General features: G+C 35.9%; 1 protein-coding gene across 1 annotated transcript; it reads right to left on the reverse strand.

Moving 5' to 3' along the window:
- Window positions 1-6080: 6080 nt before the first annotated feature.
- LOC113060841 (protein transport protein Sec23A-like) lies at window positions 6081-22822 on the reverse strand. The gene is made up of 20 exons (XM_026230061.1): window positions 22729-22822; window positions 21489-21724; window positions 21264-21321; window positions 19627-19713; window positions 19275-19511; window positions 19113-19192; window positions 18220-18364; window positions 17751-17909; window positions 17233-17348; window positions 16814-16937; window positions 16620-16700; window positions 16417-16506; window positions 12076-12182; window positions 11166-11319; window positions 10977-11054; window positions 10730-10891; window positions 9510-9596; window positions 8945-9100; window positions 7542-7607; window positions 6081-7373 (listed from the first exon to the last, which is right to left on the reverse strand). The coding sequence occupies exons 2-20, from the start codon at window positions 21707-21709 to the stop codon at window positions 7284-7286; spliced, it is 2298 nt and encodes a 765-aa protein (XP_026085846.1). The 5' UTR covers window positions 21710-21724; window positions 22729-22822; the 3' UTR covers window positions 6081-7283.
- Window positions 22823-23158: the final 336 nt, after the last annotated feature.

Raw genomic sequence — 23158 nt, forward strand, 5'->3', positions numbered from 1 at the left:
CGTTTCAAGCAAGACTCTACTTTTGGGCTTTTTTTTGCTTCCACATCTTTTCTTAGGTCTAGTGGAAAGAAAACTATCTATTTTTAGTATATATCTATTAACCTATATCTATATATGTGTCTGTAGATTTCAAAGACATTTTTTTTTAAAGGCTGTTTTCTAAAAATATCCTGCACTGAGCCGTAAGTTTCCACTATATTAGGACTTACAGTAGCACTCTTACAGTTTTATTCTTATCTTTATTAAGATTTTTTCCTAAAACATGGTGCAAATGTATTTTTTAATGGCTGTTGACAGTATTTTCTGATTTATGGAGTGATCAATAAACTCCCTTGTGTAAAACCCTCTGAATCAAGTCAAGTCACCTTTATTTATATAGCGCTTCATACAATGCGTCAAAGCAGCTTTACAGTGTTTAACAGGAAAATAGTGTGTTGATAACGCAAGAAGACAATAGTAAATGCTAAATTTTTCAGTTAAAGTCAGTTAATCGTTTCAGTGTTGTCATCATCCAGCTCTGTTCAGTTAAAATAGTATCTATGCAATCAAGTTGACGGTATTGCCAGAAATTAAGTATCCCCAACTTAGTAAGGCAAAGGCAACAGTGTAAAGGATCCAAAACTCCATTGGTGACAGAAATGGAGAGAAAAATTCACCTGGGGTGTGTTGCTTAAAGAGCTCTCCAAAACAACTGAAATCATCTTCAATAATGTGCTCGAATAACTGTGTAGTGAATTAGCCAAAAGCAACATCAACTGTGATTTTTACCAGCTTTTATGCAATCAGACTTTCAAAATGTAAATTCATTTTATCAAAATGCTAAATAACTATTTATTTCTGATTCATTAAACATGCATATGTCAACAACTTTGGCACAATACTGTCTGCTGCATAGCTCACAACTTCACATACTGCTTCTAAAAAAAATTCTAGTATTGTATTCTGAACACAGTCCAAGGCTTTTGTTTAAAAGCTTCTTGATGAAAGAACACCTTCACATCGTTGGAAATCATGGAAGGCACTCAAGGCAGCATCTTTATTGAACGTAGTTCCTTATAGTTGCAGCCCTTAAATCAGTCCCCCACAGGCATCGTCTTTATATCAGGAGATGATTTGCTGTTCAGTCAAAGTAATCTCCACCGCAGGTACAGATATAGATAAACTAGATAGAAAAACACTTTTAGCTTGCAGCACTCCATATGGCAACATAAATTATTAACAGCACACACACACACACACACACACACACACACACACACACATATATACTCTTGACAAAAGCACAGCATTAGATCCTTGTTATTGCTTGCAGTTTATGTGATTGTTGATATAGATACGACAAACGAGTACCTGGTGGCTAATCAAAAAATACATGTAAACTAAATTTAGACACATTTCAAGCTGCCATGAAAGGGAAATCAGCAGAACTCAAATAATGAATTCCCAGATGAAAAATATTTGGATTCTTTCATAGGTTTGCCAATTTACCAGGTATTTTATGTGTTTAAATTATTAAAAGTTTTTTTTTATTACTTTAAATATAACAAATGTTGTAATTTATTTACTGAAGTAGACACATGAGACAATACGGTAAGCGTACAGTGCTATAAAATATATGTGGATTTTAAATTTCTCATCATTTTGTGGAAAATTTTGAAATATTAGTAAATTAGTAATACCGTAAATTAGCTCATATTGATATTTGAGATATTGTTGAGGTCTCTTCTGAAGCTCTAGAAAGACCAATGAGAGATGACTGAGGTCTTTTTCTCAGGAGAAGAGATTTAAAGGGTACATAACATACACAGTTTCACCTAATCTCGTGTTAATCTTGTGTACCTATAGAGTAGTACTGCACCCTTCATATATCCAAAAAGTCTTAAGTTTTATCATATTTATAAAAGAAAAATACAGCTTTACGATACTTTCTGGAAAAAGCCGAGCTCCTGGAGGCGTGCCGTGAGCGGAATTATAATCCTTCTGATGTTTCGTGTTGTTTCCATTAACATATATTCACTTATGTGCTGATTTACAACAAAATACAGAAATCTGATGCAGTTGTACTTACATGAATGGGGTCTTTTATCACAGGGACGGCTCCATGTTTTAATAGCAGATGATGTGCAAATCCAGTGTCGACTTGAGCATTGATTATAAAACATTCGTCACTCAAATGACCAGAACACACAAACACACTTGAAACACTCCGTTGCTGCCCCGGAAAAACAAACTGCATCCACTGTTCATGTAACGCTGGGTTGTTGGGGAAGCTGAACACGGTAAACTTTCCCTCACATCCAAAAACACACTTATTCTTGAACAAATCCTATGCAGCGCTGCTAACAATTTTGAAGCGCATTGATGTGCGCGGTCTCGCTCTCCTCTGTGTGGCCGGGTGCGCTTTTTCCAGAGAAATGCTCATATAAGGAGTTCCACTCTCGTCTATGTCATTAAATCCAGTCAATCTTCTAAATTTATTTTTTTAAACTTTGGCTATTTTTAGCATGAGAATCCTTCTCTTTAACAACTTTGAATACATGAAACACCATTGTTCTTTAAAGTTTTTTCTTTCCGTTGAATCCCGTGGCTAGAAACTTATTCAAGATTTTCCTTTTTCTACAGGTTTATGAAAACAAGGGCTTCATCTGAAATCACACATTACCTCTGATTAGACCACAGAAGGGAATTTGTGAAAAGCAGTGAAGCAGCCCAGTTAACATTGGTCACATGACAGTGACAACTTGATGAATCCAGATTTCACATACTTTTTTTTTATGTTTGCGAAGTATTCAAAGAGGGAAACAGTTCAAAGAAGAAGTGTGCTGGGTGTGTGGGGTCCAGAGTGATTTTACCAGCCGTTTTCCTCACTCTGGAGGTGTAAAGGCAGGGGGGCACCAATAATCCTCTCAGTTGTCTGGACCATTGGTCTCAAACTCAATTCCTGGAAGGCCACAGCTCTGCACAGTTTTACTCCAACCCTAATCAAACACACCTGATCCAGCTAATCAAGGTCTTCAGGATTACTAGAAACTTCCAAGCAGGCGTGATTTGGAGCTGGTTGGAGCTAAACTCCAAAAGAGCTGTGGCCCTGCAGGAATTGAGTTTGAGACCACTGGTCCAGACTGTCCGTTGTAGTTTCCTGATGATTCTCTTCAAGTGCAAAATCATCTCTACTCTTTTGAGCGTGTTGAACTCCAGGTTGTTGTGACAGCACCAGACAGCTGCTCAACCTCTTGTCTGTAAGCAGACTCTTCTCCATCCTTGATGAGGCCGATGGCTGTGATGTCATCCTCAAACTTTCAGGGTTGACATCATCTAAGGTCTTCAATTAATGTATATTAACTTTATAGTTTAGTAAATATAATAACTAAAATGACCATTGTAAAATATCATTGTAGACACAATTATAATTCAAAATTCAAATAAAAAACTTGTGGTGGAAGCTATTAACAGAAGTGGCAAACACTGATATATTTCAACTGTCAGATTACAGCCTCATACTGCATACATGGTAATAATGTCATTTCCATTATATATATATATATATATAAAGAGCATTAATGCTATATAATATTACTGTATGTAATATTTGATGTTGCGGTCATGTAAAGCTGAAATTTAGTGTCAACCAATTTTCAAAGGCAAATATTTGACCCCAAGTGACTATAGGAGCAAATGCTCAATTAATTGTGCACCCTGACGACATCAGTATTTAAACATAAATAACTTGTCATCTCTTCTGTCCTCGAAGTGACAGTTTGAAAGTAAAGTCTTGGCTGTCAGTGGTGGATTAAATTCTCTCAGATAACAGTATGGCAAAAAATAACCTCAGAGGTTGGGATGGTAGCATTAACCACGTTAGCCATACATGAAATTAAATTAGTTTTATCACATTAAATACCTGTCATTTAAAATCTTCAAAAATAAATAAAGTATTTTGTGATGAACTACTTTGGATTTTGCTTTACCACCTATGTTTTTAAGGTGGTTGTCACAGCATATTATAAAAAAAAAAAAAAAAAAAAAAAAAGTTTAGTAATAAACGATAAAATACAAAAATAATATACAAAACCAAATTCTTTACCTTAAATTTCACTGGGCTATTTATTTATTTTATTTCTCAAATAATGCCTCAGAAAGCACTTTATCCTTTTCATTGTATAGTTTGAATGGAATCTTGTATATTCGATACAAACTCTACAGCAACCCGCTTAAAAAGACAAACAGTTCCCTGTCCTGACTCCTAGGACAAAATAGCTGCCTCTTTAAAAACAGTTTGAAAGAGCTGATTATATAATTCTAAAGACAAAACTGCAGAAAATCGGAGTTGAAGTCGGAGATGATTCATGTAGGCAGGTATTTCAGTCCATTGTTCGTGATGGATGTGATGTGAGGTTTGTGTTCAGATGCACCTGAACATGGCTGCGGTGAGTCTGTTAATTCAGCAAACACACTCAATCTAGGGAGAGATATTCTTGAGAATTTCATTCAGCAAGGTCAGACCTTCCTTTGTTGTAATGAGTGAATTTCCACCCATCTGTGAGAGGCTAGCACTGTGTGTGGCTTAATTAGCTGGATCCATCATGGCTAATGAATTGGAAAAGTGAAACACATTGACTGAAAATCTGTAGCATTGAATTTCTTCCAACGAGTCATGGAGAAATTGCTTATCAAATCTAATACATAATTAAGGTTCATGTTTTGCAACTAAAATGCAGCAGATCTCATTTAATAATTAATGGAGACTTTCTGGCAAGCAACAAGATAATTCTCAACCTCTCTGGAGGATGTTACAAGAGTCCAGATGTGTTCTTGATATTGACGTGTGTCTTAATTTGTCTTAACAAGCTTGATTATTTAATACTTTCTGCCCCTTGGCAATGATCGGAGTAAAAGATTGTTTTCTAAGATAAACCACAGCAATACAGTTTGGGAAAATTGTCTTTGACAATATGCTTCGATTCCACTCTCTGAATGGTTGCATTCAGCAATGCATGTAAAATGCATCATGACTCCCCCTGCCAACACGATTTGGGTTCTTGTTGCTACATAATGACTATTTTTTCACTGGAAGACTGAGATATCCCTCTCAGCTCTCACATACACATTGATTTGAATGTTGCAATTGCAATTAGAGACCACAAAGTCATGCTATCCAAGTAATCATCTCCAAATCAACATGAAATCTATGTTCTTTAGACACGGTTCTTCAATTTTTTAATGGTATTAAATTTTGAAATCGGAGAGATTTAAGAAAATGATAGATGGGATATATAAAGAAAACAAATGCACAAGGGGAAATAAAAATCAATGGCTAAAGGAAGAATTTATAGGTGTAGTTTCAGGCTTTCACAGCCATTGAGCTGAAAATTAGTATGAAAAGTGTTTTAGCATGCATTATAAAATCAGAATATAGATGATACATTACACTGTGCTCAGGGTGTGAAAGTAATAATATTTTCATACCTGCCTAATGAAGTGTTGAATTTATTCATTTAATAAGCGTGAAAACCTTGGCATGCCTTTTTGACTGGGGTGATCCATAAAAGTATGGATAAGAAGACGGATGAGAAATTTACCCGGGAATAACATGGTGAGTTCTGAAATAAATGAACACGTAAAGCATGAATCTGTAATTATCTTTCCATAAAACTTGGATGTGAAATGTCTAGATCGACTGGTGTGAGAGTTTAATCATTAACATACAGCATTTGTTTGACACAAAATAATCACAGTTGAACGGGTGCTTTCAGTTAAACGCTGCGCCCGTGTGGCCATCAGTGAAAACAACCACAGAAATGGTGTAAACCAAGTAACTCTTCTTGAAGGAAATCCCTGAATCTTTGTGTTGGACCCAGCTATAGTATTTCATGACTCTGTAATGCAATTAATTATTTTACACACCAGCCCAAATTTTCACTTGTGAAGCATGCAATAGTTTGCGCTCTGTTAAAGGAATATTTTTACCCTCATGTCGATCAAAGCCTGTATGAAAAAGAACAGCTGAGAGATACAAAACCCATTTCACAGAAGTCAGTCAGTCATGCAAAGTCTCCAAAATCTAAACACAGCAGGCTAGCTGGGATCATGAAGCCAGTTTTATTAGAAACAAAACATACAATACTGCTAGAAATGGCTCATAAATATCAGAGCTACAGACAGAAAGGCAACTTATAAATTCTGCAAGTCTGTGTTTGGAATGGGGCATCCAACCCTGCGCTGAAACACAAACCATCAACAGCACTGAGACGAGAGACGCGCACAGGGTCTAAAAATAAGCAATTGTTCTGCGCTGTTGGCTAGAGGCGCATTCGAGCTCTCAAGCTTAATTGGCTACATCAGCACTGCTTTCACCTTCCTCGACTAGGCAAACAAAAGTATCTACTACAGGTGTGCTAAAACCAGCTAGTTTCCTTCCTCCGTTCAACATAAGTCTCACAGAGCTTCATACACCTAAACATCAGATTTTGAAGCAACATTTCAGGCAAAAAAATTCATGTTCAGTCATTATTTACTCGTCCTCATGTTGTTTCAAACTCATATGCTGGCATTTCTGTTTCGTAAAACACAAAGTAATAGCTTTTTGAAGAATAATTGTGGTTTTTGCCATATAAAGAAAAAGCATAATAAAAGTAATCAATATGACATTTGCAATACATGCCAGGTTTTCTGAAACCATACAATAGCTTTGTACAATAAATTTGTTTTGTACATTCAAAAATGGTGTGCAGAAGCAATTGCATTGGCGTTGGTTCAACAACAGAATTTTTAATTTTGGAGATAAATGTGGGCTAAATGACTGAATAATGACTATAAAAACTTAAATGACTGAAAGCTAATGTATGGCTTCAGAAGATTAGGAAATAAAGCAAATGGACTACTTTTGTCTACATAATAATTCTTAAAAAAAAAATTTTAAGTTTGTTTCCAGGTACCAAAAAAGGCTTATGGGTTTAGAATAGCATCGAGGGGGAGTAAATAATGAATGAATTACTATTTGTGTGTAAACTATTTTTTTAATTATGTTTCTTATTCACTCAAATAGCAAATTAAATTCAATCTGATTTAAAAAGTAACAAATATATTGTCCTGATGTATACTCAACATGTAGTGTTAACTTTTTTGTCATAATCATTAAAGAATGACGTTTCCTTTCGCGATTGACTCGATCTCTCTTTTCCAAGATCTAGGCTCAATGTATGCATGATATAAATGGGGAAAACTTAGGGCAGTGCCAATGTGACCCTGCTGGCTGTGTGTAACTGAGAAACAGACTGAGGCTCTCAGGCAGCACTGGACACTGCCAGCTTTTTCAGATGATCCATAAACACCTGAAGACTCACATCGTCTGTCAGAATGGGTGCGCCAGACTCCTACACAAACACAGGAAGTGCGATTCAATCAGCGTGGTGTGGGTTAAACAATATTAGAATAAGCTGAGATGCGTTTATATTTTTCTAAACAAAAGCTTGTCACAGTAGACTAATCTATATTCCTCACATGGGAAATGTGCTTGTATTGGTGAGATATACAGCACTCACCTGACCCCATGCATACATGTTGTTGTGAGTCTGAGAAGGATTCACTTTGGAGAGGAGGAAACGAGCCTGGAGGGGGAGAGAAAGTTCACATGGTGTATTAATATGCTGAATATAAGCCAAACCTCAGTGACCCATTACAGTCATTTATTCACAAGCACCGTTTAAAAATCTCTGAGGGCGAGTTGCTCAAGCATAGAAATTGACTGAAGAGCTGTCTAAACAACTGTTTTCAAAGCAGCACCTTCCATTTGAGCCGTCACTAATAAAGGATTGAGAAAATGGAGGTGGCTTTGTGAAAGCAATTTATAAATATTGGCACAGACTAATGCAAAATTTCAGATTCAAGCTGTCATTTGCCATGGCTCTCTCAAACCAACTATTTTGTTTTAACTAAAATGGATAGATCTGGCTGTAAAACAGCATGTAGGAATGTATATTGTGGCTGAATGGGACCAAAAATGTGATGCTGTATGTCAGAGTATATCTCTCCATTAAGTATTGGAGTGTAAATGCAGCTGACTGGCCTGTTAAAAGTGGCATTTTTTTCATATCATATATACATACAGAGAGAAAGATGATTACAAATTTCATCAAAGTTTAGAAAAATATAAAATTTTAGCTCAACATCGTTCATCCCTACTATATATACACACAGACATCTGTGACCACACATCAGTTGACATCCATATTCCCAAGCAAAGTGCACTTAAATGTTGGCTGCAACACAGAGTGATCTTTGATTTGTTATTCTGCTAATGAACTATATTACTTGGCAGAAGAATTCTTTTTGTGTGTCTGTGTGTGATTATTTTTATTATTACAATTAACCAATTGAACTGTTTGTTGAAAACTGGTATCTTTTATATTATAACCCTTGTTGCTATTCCATTAAAACAACAACAAAAAAACTGAAATAATCCACCGTGGTACTCCGATTTTTACCAGAATTTTTACCAGGGTTCTTTTCCAAAACTCCAGCTCTATTTATTGGCACTTCAGAAGTTAACTGCCAACATTTCAGGTTCCCCAAATAACTTTTCATCAAACAGTTCTTTAATGAACCATTTGTGAAGAACATTTTAATAATCTAAAAAAAATAAGAAACATTTTCTGTTATAAAGAACCTTCTGTGCAATGGAAAGGTTCCATGGATGCAAAAGGTTCTTCATGAAATCATAAATGCCAACAAAGAACCTTTATTTTTATGTATGTGAGGTTTTGAGACAGAGCTCGTATTGCACAACATCTCATTGCTTATTGCTTTAGTTCACTAAGACAATACAGGTCAGTGAATATATATAAAAAAAAGGATAAATATTGATGACATTTAATATTACTAAACTCTACTAAATCAGTGTAATCTATTCAGTTAAGTATGAGTTCCTAATAATCATTCTCGGTACCTGACTGCCGCCGTGCTCTGTGTCGATGTAGCGTGGCATGGGGAAACGAGTTTGCAGAAGCTCTTGGGCATCGTCCACAGGAGCCTGAAGCAGATGGCGGAAGTTCTCATACTCCGGCATGTCCTGGTACCCGGCTTTACGCCACTGAGACACCGTCTACATGAGGGAAAACTCATCTATCAGAAGTCACTGAACAATACGCTAAACCAGCAAATTCATCGTGTTTACTAGTGCTAGTATATGGGACTCTAAGAGAACATCTCACTCCATTTGTTTCAAATTTCACATCATTAGCATGTACTTCAGCGAGACACCTCCAACGTTTCATCAGAAAATGTCTGTCCTCTGTAACGCAGCCAAAACTTGTTTCAGTGCAAAACTGGCTCTGATTTCATGTGCGCAGATTACTGAACAGTTCAGACAGACCAAGAAAGCAGACTGCATTCTTAATTATTGAAAAGATGAAAAAGACTTGGCTTTAAACCAATGTCTACCCAGTCACATGGGAAAACAAACCACTGTGCAATCGGAAGGCAGAACACGCTCTGTGATTTTTACATCTTACCTCTCCGTGGTAAATCACAATCTGGAAGAAGGTGTCCATGAGGAGGATGCGGTCAGGCAAGATACTGCTGCTGTCCAGCAACACAGGCTACAACAACAGGAAAAAGCACATGAATAGACTGTCAGTTTCAGTTAGATGCTGTGTTAGACATCTTTCCTACAACTTCCCCCTTCTGGTCCCAGTGTCAAGGGAAAACAGTAACTAACATAAAGCCCTCCATTAAAAGAAGAAATACATGCATGTAAGTTTGAGATGCTCACTGCTACTGAAGAACAATCACTACCATTATGTAGAGTTTCTACAACTTATTTGCCTGCTTGAATTCTATCTCCATCTCTTGAAAAATTGTGTGAAAATACACACAACCTGACTATAAATGGTACATTTGTAAAAAGTTTAAAAGACAACAATAATATGAGCTTGAACAAAAAATCACAGCACACTAATTAAACAAAACACTGTTAAATATGTTGAGTCGGGGGACATCACCGTCATTATGACACTGCAGTTCAGATTCAACACGTCATGACATGATTTACTTTAGAATCATTAAGCTCATAAAAATAAAATCTATGAATACTGATATTTAAATAAAATCTGTTAAGGTACAGTAGTTTCACTTTCTATGCACTACCTTTCAAAAGTTTGGGATCAGTAATTTTTTTTATACAGTAATTCTGCAAGGACGCATTTAAAAGAGCAAAAGTAAAAAGAAAATATATTAAAAAAAAGAAAAACTAAATAAAATTAATTCTGTTCTTTTGAACATTCTATTCAAAGAATCTTGAAAATATATATCCCCATTTCCACAAAATATTAAGCATCACAGCTATTTTCAACACTGATAGGAGTAATAAATTACCAAAATAAGCATATTAGAATAATACTTTAAAGGTGTCATATGATGCAAAATCAATTTTTCCTTTCTCTTTGGAGTGTTACAAGCTCTTGGTGCATAATGAAGATCTGTAAAGTTGCAAAGACTAAAGTCTCAAATCCAAAGAGATATTAAAAGAGATCTAAAAAAGAAAATTAGGCTGTATACATTATACATTTATTGATTTCTAACAGTTTGGGGGAAAATTTTAATTTCATGTGTTGAAAAACATGCCTGAATTTCTTTTAAGTGATCATGGTATCTTACATCTATAAAGTCCCACACTGGTCAGTCAAACTAAGCAAACATTAAATGCGCAGTGAGAGAAGGTCTGCATGTTTACCTCTGGTGGTCCATTGAATGAATATGCATACAGGATGGGCTGCACCATTATCAGAGACTGGGTCAGGTCCTGCCTCATGAACTGGTGCCTGTAATAGGTGCTTTCATCAGGACTATTGTTGAACACTTGCAGGAATGGAGACCTCCTCAGATGGAACATAAACTGCCAAAAACAACATCAAGATTTAATTTTCCCCTAGCTGAAAAGTGAGATTAAGCGTCGTCTCAAAGCGTGAGACAAAAGGTACCTGGGGATACAATGAGAACGTCTCGGAGAACCGGAATGAGTTTGGATCGTCTTTATGATAATCTCCAAATTTCTGGCACTGCAAAGGAAAGAATAAAAAAATTATTGTGCATTCCTAATACTAATGCACTGATTATACTAAGCAACATATTGCAAGACCCAGCTAAAGAAGAAGTGCTGAAAGCCCTACCAAGCGGATGAGCTGTCGGTCCAACCAGCGCAGAACATCAGGGCCTTCCTCTGTCTCAGCCTTATAGATGGCCAGGCGGGCCATGAGGATGGCAGCGGCCTCCTGGTCAAAAGATGCAGCGATGCTCTGGATCTGAGTCTGCGCATCAGCCCAGCTGAAGAGGACGATAAGGAGAAAATTATAGCACAGTGACCTTCAAACACAAGCCTTGGCATCATCAGTCTGACTCGCATTGATTCATCTTCACTGTCTGGATGCTACAAAAATAATCTAAAAGGTATATTTAAAAAGCAACAACAAACTTATCTTTCATGCACTTAAAACACTTCAAGTATTTTTGAAAGCTACAAGCAGCACATTAGGTTTTGTCCAAGACTAAATTTACGCTTTCTATGCACATCGATTCTGACAAACAAATGCAATGTTCTAAAATTGGAATCTTTTTATGTATGCTTCGAGTTGTCATGGAAACTGTATGTGACTGTTGAGCATAACAAATGGAGGATAATGTCCAAACCTGAACGCATTTGTGAAAGAAAGATTTGTCACGCTAAAAACAATCTACAATCACGATGATGTGTCCAAGGTTTTTTACCCAAGTTCCTTTTGCCACGTAAACGGTTATTCAAATGGTTAGTGATCAGAATGGAAACTCAAAAGTTTGGGGTTGGTAAGATATTTTAGTAAGTCTCTTATCCACAGAAAGACAATATTTATTTAATCAAAAATACAATTTTAAATAACTGTTCTCTGTTTTAATACATTATACAAATAAAAAAAAATATTCCAGTAATGCAAAATCTCTTCAGTGTCACATAATCCTTCAGAAATCATTATAATATGCTGATTTGCTGCTCAAGAAATAGTTCTTATATTATACATTTTGAAAACAGTTGGACAGAGGACTTACTTCCTTGCAATTGTGGTCACTCTGATGCGCCTCTGCCCACTAGAATGCTGATATTGCGTAACGTACTGTATGGCTCCACGTCCACCCTGTGGGATAGGAGCGTTGTGCTGAGGGAAAGAAAAGACAAAACACTGCTCAATATTGTGTTCTACAATATTAAAGACAAACCCATCAAATGTTATCACAAAGATAAAGGGTTGGACTGAAACAGGTTTCCACCTTCGCACCAATCTGCAATTGTTCGGACAAACTAGCAAACTGAAGAGTCCCACCTTTAGCTGAGCATGACACTGTATCTCAAAAACAGTGTCCCACTCCTCAAGAAGTCATCCAGTTAATAAAGATTTTTGAAAGAAGTTTCTTAAGCTCACCAAGGCTGCATTTATTTGATCATAAACAAACTATTGTTACAAATTATTAATGCAATTTAAGTTATAACAATTTTAATATATTTCTTATATGTTGCCAAAGCTGAATTTTTCACCCATCCTGGTTGAGCATAAGATAATTTTTTCTTAAATAAATAAATATATCTTATGCTCGTCACTTCACTTTTTTATATATATATATATATATATATATATATATATATATATATATATATATATAATCTTAATTATTGCAAACTTTTGACCAGTAATGGATTTTCCAAAAAAAAAAAAAAAAAAAAAAAAAAAAAAAAAAAAAAATCACACTGTAGCACACATTTCTCTGAAATATAAATGTACAAATGAAAGCTAAACTAAAAATCATGGCCCATAAATGCTCAAAATGTCTATAGACTGACTGCAACTGTGAAGTAATTGGTAAGGTTTAATATTTCTATTTGACTAAACAATTAAGTCCAGGTAAGGTACTGCAAATATGGCTGGTGCAATACCACCAAAAACCTGTAATCCCAAAATATAACTGATATAACTAGAAGGAAGGCTTAAGCTCTGGGTAAAGGAACTGAAGCCTTAATGATAACAGCTTAAACTGCATAATGCTTCTTTCCAAATATACTAAAAAAAAAAAAACACTCAAGTACAAAATGGTTTTTAAAGTTGGCTGCAGCTGCAACTGAGAGGATATTGAATCTCAAGCGTCGTGTTTGCAGAGCAGTGGAGCTCCAGCCTCCCAGTGCACCCTGTGTCCACAGAAGCTTGCTCTTTAAATGTTAGATGGTTTATTTACCTCGCTACATGTGATTGTAGCTGTATGCATAGTTTGCCTCTCATGGCAACATATTTGCCATTTTCAAATCAAATAAAAATATATTCAGATAGAAAACAATTGTTTTCAGTTGAAACAATATATGATAATATTGCAGTTTTACTGTATATTTGATCAAAGAAATTCAGCAGTAAAACTGCAATATTATATTTCAACTGAAAACAAATGTTTTCTATTTGAATATATTTTTATTTATTAAAATATTGTAATTTATTCCTGTGTTGCAAAGATTAATTTTCAGTCTTCAGTGTCACATGACCCTTCAGAAATCATTCTAATATGCTCATTTTCTGCTGATGGAAACCAATTTTCAGGATTCTTTGATGAATAGGAATTTAAAAAAGAACAGCATTTATTTATATAAATATATTAATTCGTAACATTACATTTAGTCACTTGGTCAATTTAAATGCGCCCTTGCCGAATAAAAGTATTATTTTCTTAAACCTCAATAACCCCGAACTTTTGAATAGTAATGCACAGTAATACTATAAAATTATTATAAATTGCAAAAAATAAAAAAAGAAGTCAAAAGTTTAGACACAAGTTGTTACTATATGTAACTCAATTTATGTTTCTCATGACCGTACAAGCATTTCAAAATAAAGATTTCAGCTTAAATGCTTTGAATTTTTGCAGAAAAACATAAATTGTCTATGCATGAATTTTTTTTCAAAACGAAAACTTAATTTATTTAATGAAAGGGTTGGACTGGAGATGAAGAAAAAGCAGCCAATACGTGTCCAGCACACTACTTCAGTGCTGTTTAACAGCAACCCACATTGCACCTCATGAAGTACATCACACATGCAACACAACCTCCAGACAGTGCAAGTCGATACTCCTCTTGAGCTAATGAAATAAGCTTGTTCAAAAAATCTTTAACCACGTTATGTGATTTGTGCGTGTTGTTGACAGTGTTCCTGCTCATTTGCTGGCTGCCGTACATCGTTATCTGCTTCTATGACACAGACGGGAAAACAGAGCCAGCAGCCTGCCTTGGCTGTTGCCACATGGCTCATACTCCTCACTTCAGCTCTTAACCCATGGATCAACTCCATTACTCAAATGTAAGCAACTAAGTGCTCCATTTTGATTCTTATAAAGTATGTCATGTGGAATTAGGGTAAAAAGGCAGACAGGTTTCTTACAAGGCAAAAAGGGCTGGGCTGTATGCCAATATATTTTCAGTGTGACAACAAAAACATGCGTCAACTATTAGAGATTTTCCTATACCAATTATATGTTCTATACTGCTATATCTTCACACTCTGTTGGTAAAGCAGCCTTGGAAAAATGGAAAGGATTTCCTAAGATTTAAAATGATCTTTAAAATCATATTTTGCAAGGACTTCAGTTAAAATATAGGTAAAAGCAAGAAATGTTTCTTGATCAAGAAATCAGCATATTAGAATGATTTCTGATGGATCACTTGACACTGAAGACTGGAGTAATGACTGAATTTTTTTTTTTTAATTGTAACAATATTTAAAAAAATCTTACAGACCTCAATATGCATTTTTGTATTATTATATAAACCAGTTATTGTTGCATTTCAAGGAATTTCATTTAGATTTAATTACTGTAAGAGATTACTATAAATATAAGGTTTTGTTCATACAGCCCACTCCTATGTCATGACAGATAGAAGACAGCCAAGAAGATCATAACATATTCTCCCTGAAAATAAGCTCTCTATTTTTAGAAATGTAATCATGGATAGACATGACCTTTTTTTTATTGTGGATTAAGCCTTTCCTGGCCTTTTAACTAACAGATGTGACAGCCCATATTAATCTCTGACACATTCAATAATGTTTTGGAAATGTGGCAGGAATTGAATGTGAAGCAGGATTGGAAGCCGAAAGTGGAGATAAAAACTCAAAGGGCGATTCGGGCCACATCGAGAAAAAGAACATGTAGTGGCTATAAATCATGGTAATGATATATGGTTATTTAGATTCTTAGAGATTGCAATTATGTGGGAGGTTTAACATGACCTTGTTTGTATCTCTCAGGAGGTACAGAGCAGCGCTGCGCAAAACCCTGAATAAAATCCGGCAGATGTTTGAGTATTTTCGTAAACACTCCCTCTCCCAGTGCACGACCATACAACCATGCCGCGAGAGCAACAGCTTCTCTTCGCCAGCTCCTAGTGTACCTCCGGCACTACAAACAAACAATGAACCCCAACAGGAACTCACACTAGTTTAATTGCGACTCTCACTGACATTTGGTGGTTTGAACAGCACAGAAATAATCATGACTTGAGCATCTGTAACATGGCTTCACCCCAGAAAAAGAGGACACTGGGTTGGCGGAACTAACCAGAAGCAATTTCACTGCTTATGATGTCAGACTTCATACAGAATGAAGGAAAATAGTGCAATATTCTACAATAAACGAAAGGACATTAGCGTCAGAAAAAATGTATCGTTTTCTTTTGTGACTTGAACAGAAACGGTGAGCATTTATTTAGAAAAAAATTTGTGCGATGTAATTGTGGAATAAAACCTGTCTGTAAAATCATACATCTACATCTTGGGTGGCTTGAGGGTGAGGACATTTCCAGCCAATTTTCTTTTTTGGGTGAACTACTCCTTTAAAACCATGCATACTCAGAATGATCACAATATAAAATGAGTAACTGTGAAGAAGGGACTAAATCCAAATTATTTTTCTGTAAAAATGTTATGTCATTTTCCTCATTATACTGTCCAGTGTTTGGAATCATTTATTTACAATTATATCTTTTGAGAATCACTAAGACATATAAAAGGTTAGAAACTACTACAGTTAAGTAATGCTTTAAATTGAAATGCAGTAAAAAGAAAATGTGCCCTCTAGTGGACCACCTGCATTGAAAATAGAAACCTACATGAAATCTGACACCAGGTTCAACAGGGACAGTATCTGTGACTTTTGTAATATTGGGAAGGCAATTTTTGCTTCACAGTTTTACACAAACATTTTAAATAATAATAATAAAAAAGCCAGTTGAGAGAAGTAAAAATGACTTTCCGTGGTAATCCAAAACCATCCATCACTAAGCTAGCTTGTAAACGTGTACTTCAACTGACAAAATTTTACTTGCATTTTCAATTATTTTACATTTTTTAATTGTACCTGATTCACGACCTCAAAGTAGAATGCAAGCGTGGTGTTTGGATCCAGTCCACAAATCTTCCACTGACTTGTGCCACCAGTTCCTATTTCCTATAAGCAGAAGTCAAAATGAATGTCAGTATGTCCTCTGCATTGCCCAGAAAAACACTGAACCTAAGAGAAGACATATAGCCTATCTGATTTAAGATAGATGAGCTACTTACATTTTCTGACACACAGGGACCTTTGGCGTTCAGGGAGACACATGGGCCGATTGCTCCAGAAATCTTTATCTCTCTTGAAGTCTGAAATAATGGTTTAATAAGATTATAAGGTAACCCACATGTAGCACAGTTAAATAATGAAAGAATTAAAACGGTCAATACTACAAAACAATATAAAAAGAAAAGCAAGCCACCTTAATCTCAAGAGTCCCTGCAAAAACCATCTTAAAGGAACCCTGCTCGTCCTTTGTGAAAACCCTCTGGAAAGTTTGCTTGAACAGGGATGTGTTGAAAGAGTCTGCCATGACCATATAACCCCTGCCATTTACATAAAAGCAGAAAGATATATTGTTGAAGACTAGTTAGTGTCTTAATACATTGAAAGTTTACAATCAGTACAAAAATCCTTTATTAATGCAGCATTATGGACAAAGGAATAGTTTTACACTTCTCTGAGTAAGTGTTTGCTCATACTAAAAAGATTAGGGATAGAAAAATGTCTAGATTGTTTTAATTTGCACCACAATCCCCTCAAATCTCTAAACATGTACTGTCAGCATGCTCAAAAACACAATTTAAAAATAATATGTAAAACCTTTTTTGAATCACTTACTCTGTATAGTTGGTGCAGCACTTCATTTCCAGTAATCCTGTCTGATCCAGAGCGCATGCATAAATATCAATAATGTGTCCATTGGCGGCAGCACGGTTGGCCAAGGCTTCATAGTGCTACAAGGATGAAGTACAATTTTAAATGTGTACAGAAAGAACATTCAAACAGAATAGGAATCACTCAGATGTTCAATGTGTAGATGTTATCTCAAATGTGGTAGCTTTTAAGGACCAGCTGATTTTTACAAGTAATGCTGCATGAATAAAGAAAATATGTAATTGTTTTTCCAGAAATTAACACGTCCAATATTACCGTGTTCTGCTCTGAATTTTCAAACAGTTGAAAACGCAAAAGGTCAGTTTGATTGTGAACTTTCCAGTGCACCTCTGTGACCCATCACTCAACAGTCCAGTACAGTCACTTTAAAATACTCCATCTTTATGAAATCACTTGTATCACCAGTATGTGGGTACTTCTACCAAGCCAATCATACAAAAAACAAATACGGGAAGACTCACTTTAGTGGCTTTCTTCATGTACTTGGCATTGTCTTTTTCAATGTCGTGCCAGGATCTAATAGGCGTTTTCAGTTCATCTCCTACCACCATACCCGGACCCTGAGTGGCCGGCCCACCGATGAAAGCCATGATGCGAGCGCCAGTGTTAGGGAAAGTGCACTGCAAGAGGGAAGGAAATGGAGGGCATCAATAAACAAGCACAAAGCTTCGGAAACACTTGATCACTTGATCAACACTTGATGAATTTATGATCTTATAAGTCTTTTGAATTAAAGACTTAATCTAAAATGCTTTTATAACCAATTATATAATTACCTGTGCCGACGTATTAATGTTTTAGAAAACTTTTTAATTACAAAATGTATTTTTGAGCATTATTCATGAGCCATGTCTGGACTGGTATTGTAAACTTATAATTTAGTAACTGAAGCAGACTGTTGAAGAAAATAACATAAATCATGACAGTCACCTCTAACAGCCCAACAGCAATGGAAAGAGCCACTCCGAGTGATCTCAGAGGTCGTTTTCCTTGAGTGACGGGCCAGGGGTCTCTCTGCAGCTCTCCCAGCAAATCTGTCAGATTCATATCTATCTTCTGTACTGGCTGCAGAAACCTGTGCACACATATAATCAGTGACCACCATAAATCACACGGCCTTCATTTATATAGGTTTGTTCAACTGGTCCCCCAAGGTTTATTTTTTTCCCCACTACTGTCATCTGATGGAGTTTGGGTTCCTTGTCACTGTTGCCTTTGGCTTTTTAGTTGGGGTTTAAAAGACACTTAATGTTCAGTAATATTATCAATTTGACTGCACTGATACTATCGGATGAGAACAAATCTTGAACTGAATTGTGCTGGATGTCGACACTATTGTCTTCTGTAGAGATGCTTTACAGCTGATTTAAATTAGTGTCATAATGGATGGATTTTGCAACTTCGACACTGTTAATAGACTGAACTGAATCAACATTGAACTTGAGCTGAATAACGACACTGTCGTCTTCTTCAGAGCTGTTTATAGCTAAACAAAACTTAATACACTGAACTGTCTTGAGCTGACACTAGCTAGAGCTGGTTTACAGCAAGATTTGAACTAGTCTCATATTTGATCAAATGTGCATTATTTGTTCTGTTATCACTGTATCACTCTGAAGCTGCTTTGATACAATCTATAAAGTATAATGTGCTATATAAATAAAGCTGACTTGACAAGCAACTCCAGAGATAGATTAAAAATATCAGAAGTCGAAAAGCTAGCAAGATTCTTAAAAGGCATCAATTTGATTATGCAAATTATTCATTTATACAGTCTGAAGATTTAAATGTACAAAGCAGCTATAAAAACACATTTAGCTCACCTGTTTGAAGGAGGAACCTGGGGCTGTTGTGGCCCTCGGCCGGCCTGTGCTGCAGCTGGTTTAGTTAACCCAAGCATCTCCTGTGTACAAGATTTTTTATTAAGAGACATTTGTGGTGATTAGTTTAGTTAAATACCTGTAACTTAAATGTTCTCAAATCACCTGAAGCTGTTTAGCACTGAGGTCTTTGGTGCCCCTGAAGACATAACTCTTAGAGATGCCCTCACAACCCAGCTCGTGAACCTGGACCATGCGTCCAAATGTAATGAGGCCCACCAGAGCAGTAGGAGGCAGCAGGCTGAGGGACATCTGAAGTGACTCCTTTAGCGCCTGCAGATCATCATCTTCCATGCATGTGTCCACCACATACAGGAAGCTCAGAGGCATCTGCGGACCACGCTACAGAAAATAGATAGAACCAACGAGTCAGTTACTATTCATGAATTTTCAAGTGTCTTGGTTTTAGTGATCAGTATTTATATGGCAATGAAAGGTGGTTAATTAAAATGTTTACCTGGACAACATATTCAATAGTGGAGAACTGTGGAAGAAGCTCAGCAGGTTGGTTGACCTCAGATATTCCAGCGTAAGTTGGCGGGAACTATGGCAGGACAAGTGTCATTAATTAATTGACACGTTCAAAAATGCAATGCACTTTTCTTGGGCTGCAGCCACTGACTGATAAAATCAAGAAAATAATCCATGAATACGATAATCGATTAATGGCATCTGTGCACTGCGCACTTAAAACATCACTTGACTGTAGTATATAATGAATTTCCATATATATTTCTGCATTTAATTGAAATTTTTTTGCCCTAGGGTTGTGATGGTGAGGAAATTATCCCACCGGTTAATCAACGAGTGACAACACCTGTATCACCGTGGGGGCGAGGGCATTCCCTCTTTCCCTCGCTTTACTTCTCTTTTAACTAGCTTGTATTTACTTTCACTTTTGAGTAAGTGGCACTTCAGTGTCAATTGCTTGAATGCAACAACAAAATACAAAGTCAAACTCACTTTAGCCTATATATAAAATGTAAAACTTTTATTAACAAAACAAATAAAAATACACTATGTTATAGGACAGGCTATGCCTAATATAAAATAACAAATAACTTACAACAAATAACTGTTGACAAAAGTCAACAGGCAAAATATTACCAAACAGGCACTTTTGCATTTCATTATGAAACTAAATCATCCGCCATCATCTTCTCGCCTCACTCTTCTTATCAGTCAGCTCGACTCACTCTCCTCATTGAAAAAAAATGTAATCTGATCTGTAATGCGACTGTTGTTCGGTGCACTGCATTGAGCGGCTGCGTTCACTTTTTAATTGTAGTGTCTGTTCTTTTACTGAACCAAATTATTTTTATTACTTTTAAAAATCTAAACGATGGTGGAGGTCGGTGGGCAAGTGACATGCTTCAACTTAACACCGGTATCACCGTCAGCACAGTCTATCACGACAAGCCTACTTACTGTCAGGCAATCTGGCAGATGTGTGTGCCATTTAATGCATTTGGAATGTGTTTTCCTCAGCCTATAACTAACAATTTACAGTTTTATCCTTATCTGTCAAGCAAGAATTTCCATTTTTGCATAAAGGCTTTTCTTAACAGCAAATGAGTCTCTGTTACTATACATTTTACTAAAAATATTACTTGTTAGAAATTAAATGTAAGTTTAAAATTTCAGATGTAGTTGTTTTTTTCCATGAGAGCAGAAAGAGTAAAGGGACTACTGTAATTTAGTATAAATATATGTTCACACAAGTGAATGTGCATTCCTCCTTCCTTGTGCTTTTTTTTCTGTTATCATTTTGAATTTATTGATTTTAACTTCTAATTTTAAATAGTAAACAATAGAACCTCTTTTTTTTAACGTAATGTTTAATTTTAAGCCTACATTCAGTATAATTATTTCCACAAAACTGCATATTGTTTTGAGAATGTGGAACAGTTTTGCAAATAACTGATCAGAATTACTTTATCTTTTAATTAAAATTATTATTATTATTATTTTTTGCTTTTAATGACCATTTTAGGACTTTTCATCTGATTAAACAAGGAAATGATACATGGATTCATTCATTATCAAGATAATCCTTAGTGCAGCTCTACACTTGTCAAACTGCAATGACTTTACCTGGTTTCTCTGATAACAGAAGTTGCAAGCCCAGAGTTTTGCTCTGTAATCCACCTGACTGCGAAAAAAAAAAAAAAAAAAAAGCATATTAATATTAAGGCATCACAAGTAATGTATCCAGCTTTCATAATAAATGTGTTTATTTGGAAATTACGGCAATGGATAAGAAGTGGATCCTCCATCTGTGAACTCATTATGCTGTCTGCTCTGACTTAACAGACTTACCACAGAGGATTGAGCACAGCTCGACATGTGGCCCGGCTGCACAGCACCGGCTCGTACTGAATCGGGGGAAGATCCGGCCGCTCCTTCAGCGGGGTGAACAGAGAGGCCACAGGAACCACCATACGTGTGGCTTCCAGACGACTGGACGGCCAGACGTTCCAACTGAAACGGACGCCATCGCGGTCCTCGTTCTGCTGGATGAATTCCTGGAAGGTCGCCATCACAACCTCTGGAATCTACCAGTTAATAGATAAGAGAGAGATGCGATGATGTATTCAAAGAAGACACGCAATCTGATCTGTGTTTATATTACAGTCTGATTTATCATTACCCTTTGGACACAGGGCAAACTATAATGTCACATCATTAAAAGCTTGAATGAGACAAAAAAAATACAAATGTATTTAAACATAAAATATTGCATTACTGGCATTATTTTTCTCTGCTTCCTTATTTATTTATTAGTATAGATTATTTTATTTTGCCAATTTTTAAATACAACATTTATTATTAATATTATTATGCAATGCATGTTTCTGAACTTTCTCACCAGTTTGAAAACTCCAGAGCTACAGATGGGCAACACAAATGCCACGTGTAGATGACAAGTAACTTAAGAGACACTAAAAACGACCAAGTGTGTCAATTACAACACTTTTGGGTAAATATTAAGATACAAAATAAGTAAGCAAGGCAACAATCTGCACAATTTTCTAATAAGTGATTATAGAACGTTAGTTTATAATCAATGTTTAGGGTTATTTATTTATTTCTCGCAAAGAAAAAAATAAAATAAAACTGTGGTTATGCAGTCAGTTACATAGATAAACAAATCGCACTTTGGTGAATAAGTTTTGTTTTAGTTTTTTCAAGTTTACTTGAACTACATGGATCCACTGGGGGCGTCAGTCCACCCTCCAAAATTAGCCACAGAAAGCTAGTCCTATAGCTTAGGGAATAGAAATCATCTTACATCAAAATGAAGATAACTTGAAAGCACAACTACTTTAGAAAGATCTGTTCCGATCAAACATTTCAGTAAACAGTGCCTTAGATGGCCTGCCTGCTGAAGTAAACATGACGCTTCCAGTCAGCACTCCAATTCAAGCTAAATGCCCTTTAAACCCGCGACTTTTCGCCCTACAGTCTAACACTTCTCTTTAATCACCATTAATCATAGAATCATTAGCGTAACATAAATACCATCATCTATTTGTGGAGAGAAAGTGTTTTGACGTACCTGGAGCGTTGATATAGCGTCTCCTCGGAGACTCGTCAGTGACAGCGAGCTCGCGAGCTGATGACGTAGCAGCTCAACATGGAGTCGCTGCCACGTCAAGAGGCCGACACTCGTTTCATAAAGCATTTTAAGAGTTGTTTTATACACTTATCTTTAAGACGTTACTCTTTTTTTATTTTAAAGTATTAAAATTACATATTTATTAAATTAAGGTAAATTAAGTTTAAAATTATTATACTTTAATTTTTTAATTTTATATATAGAAGAAAATTGCCACTTCAGTTAATTGGATAAAGAAATGCACTAAGTTGTAAATGTAATTTATACAATTTAAGTATTAAAACAAAACAAAAAAGTATAATTTTAGGTGACTTTTATTCTGCTTTATCACAAGTTAAACTTAATGGAACAATTATATTTTCACTCATTG

Source organism: Carassius auratus, chromosome 42 (assembly GCF_003368295.1).
Source record: "Carassius auratus strain Wakin chromosome 42, ASM336829v1, whole genome shotgun sequence".
Taxonomy (NCBI): domain Eukaryota; kingdom Metazoa; phylum Chordata; class Actinopteri; order Cypriniformes; family Cyprinidae; genus Carassius; species Carassius auratus.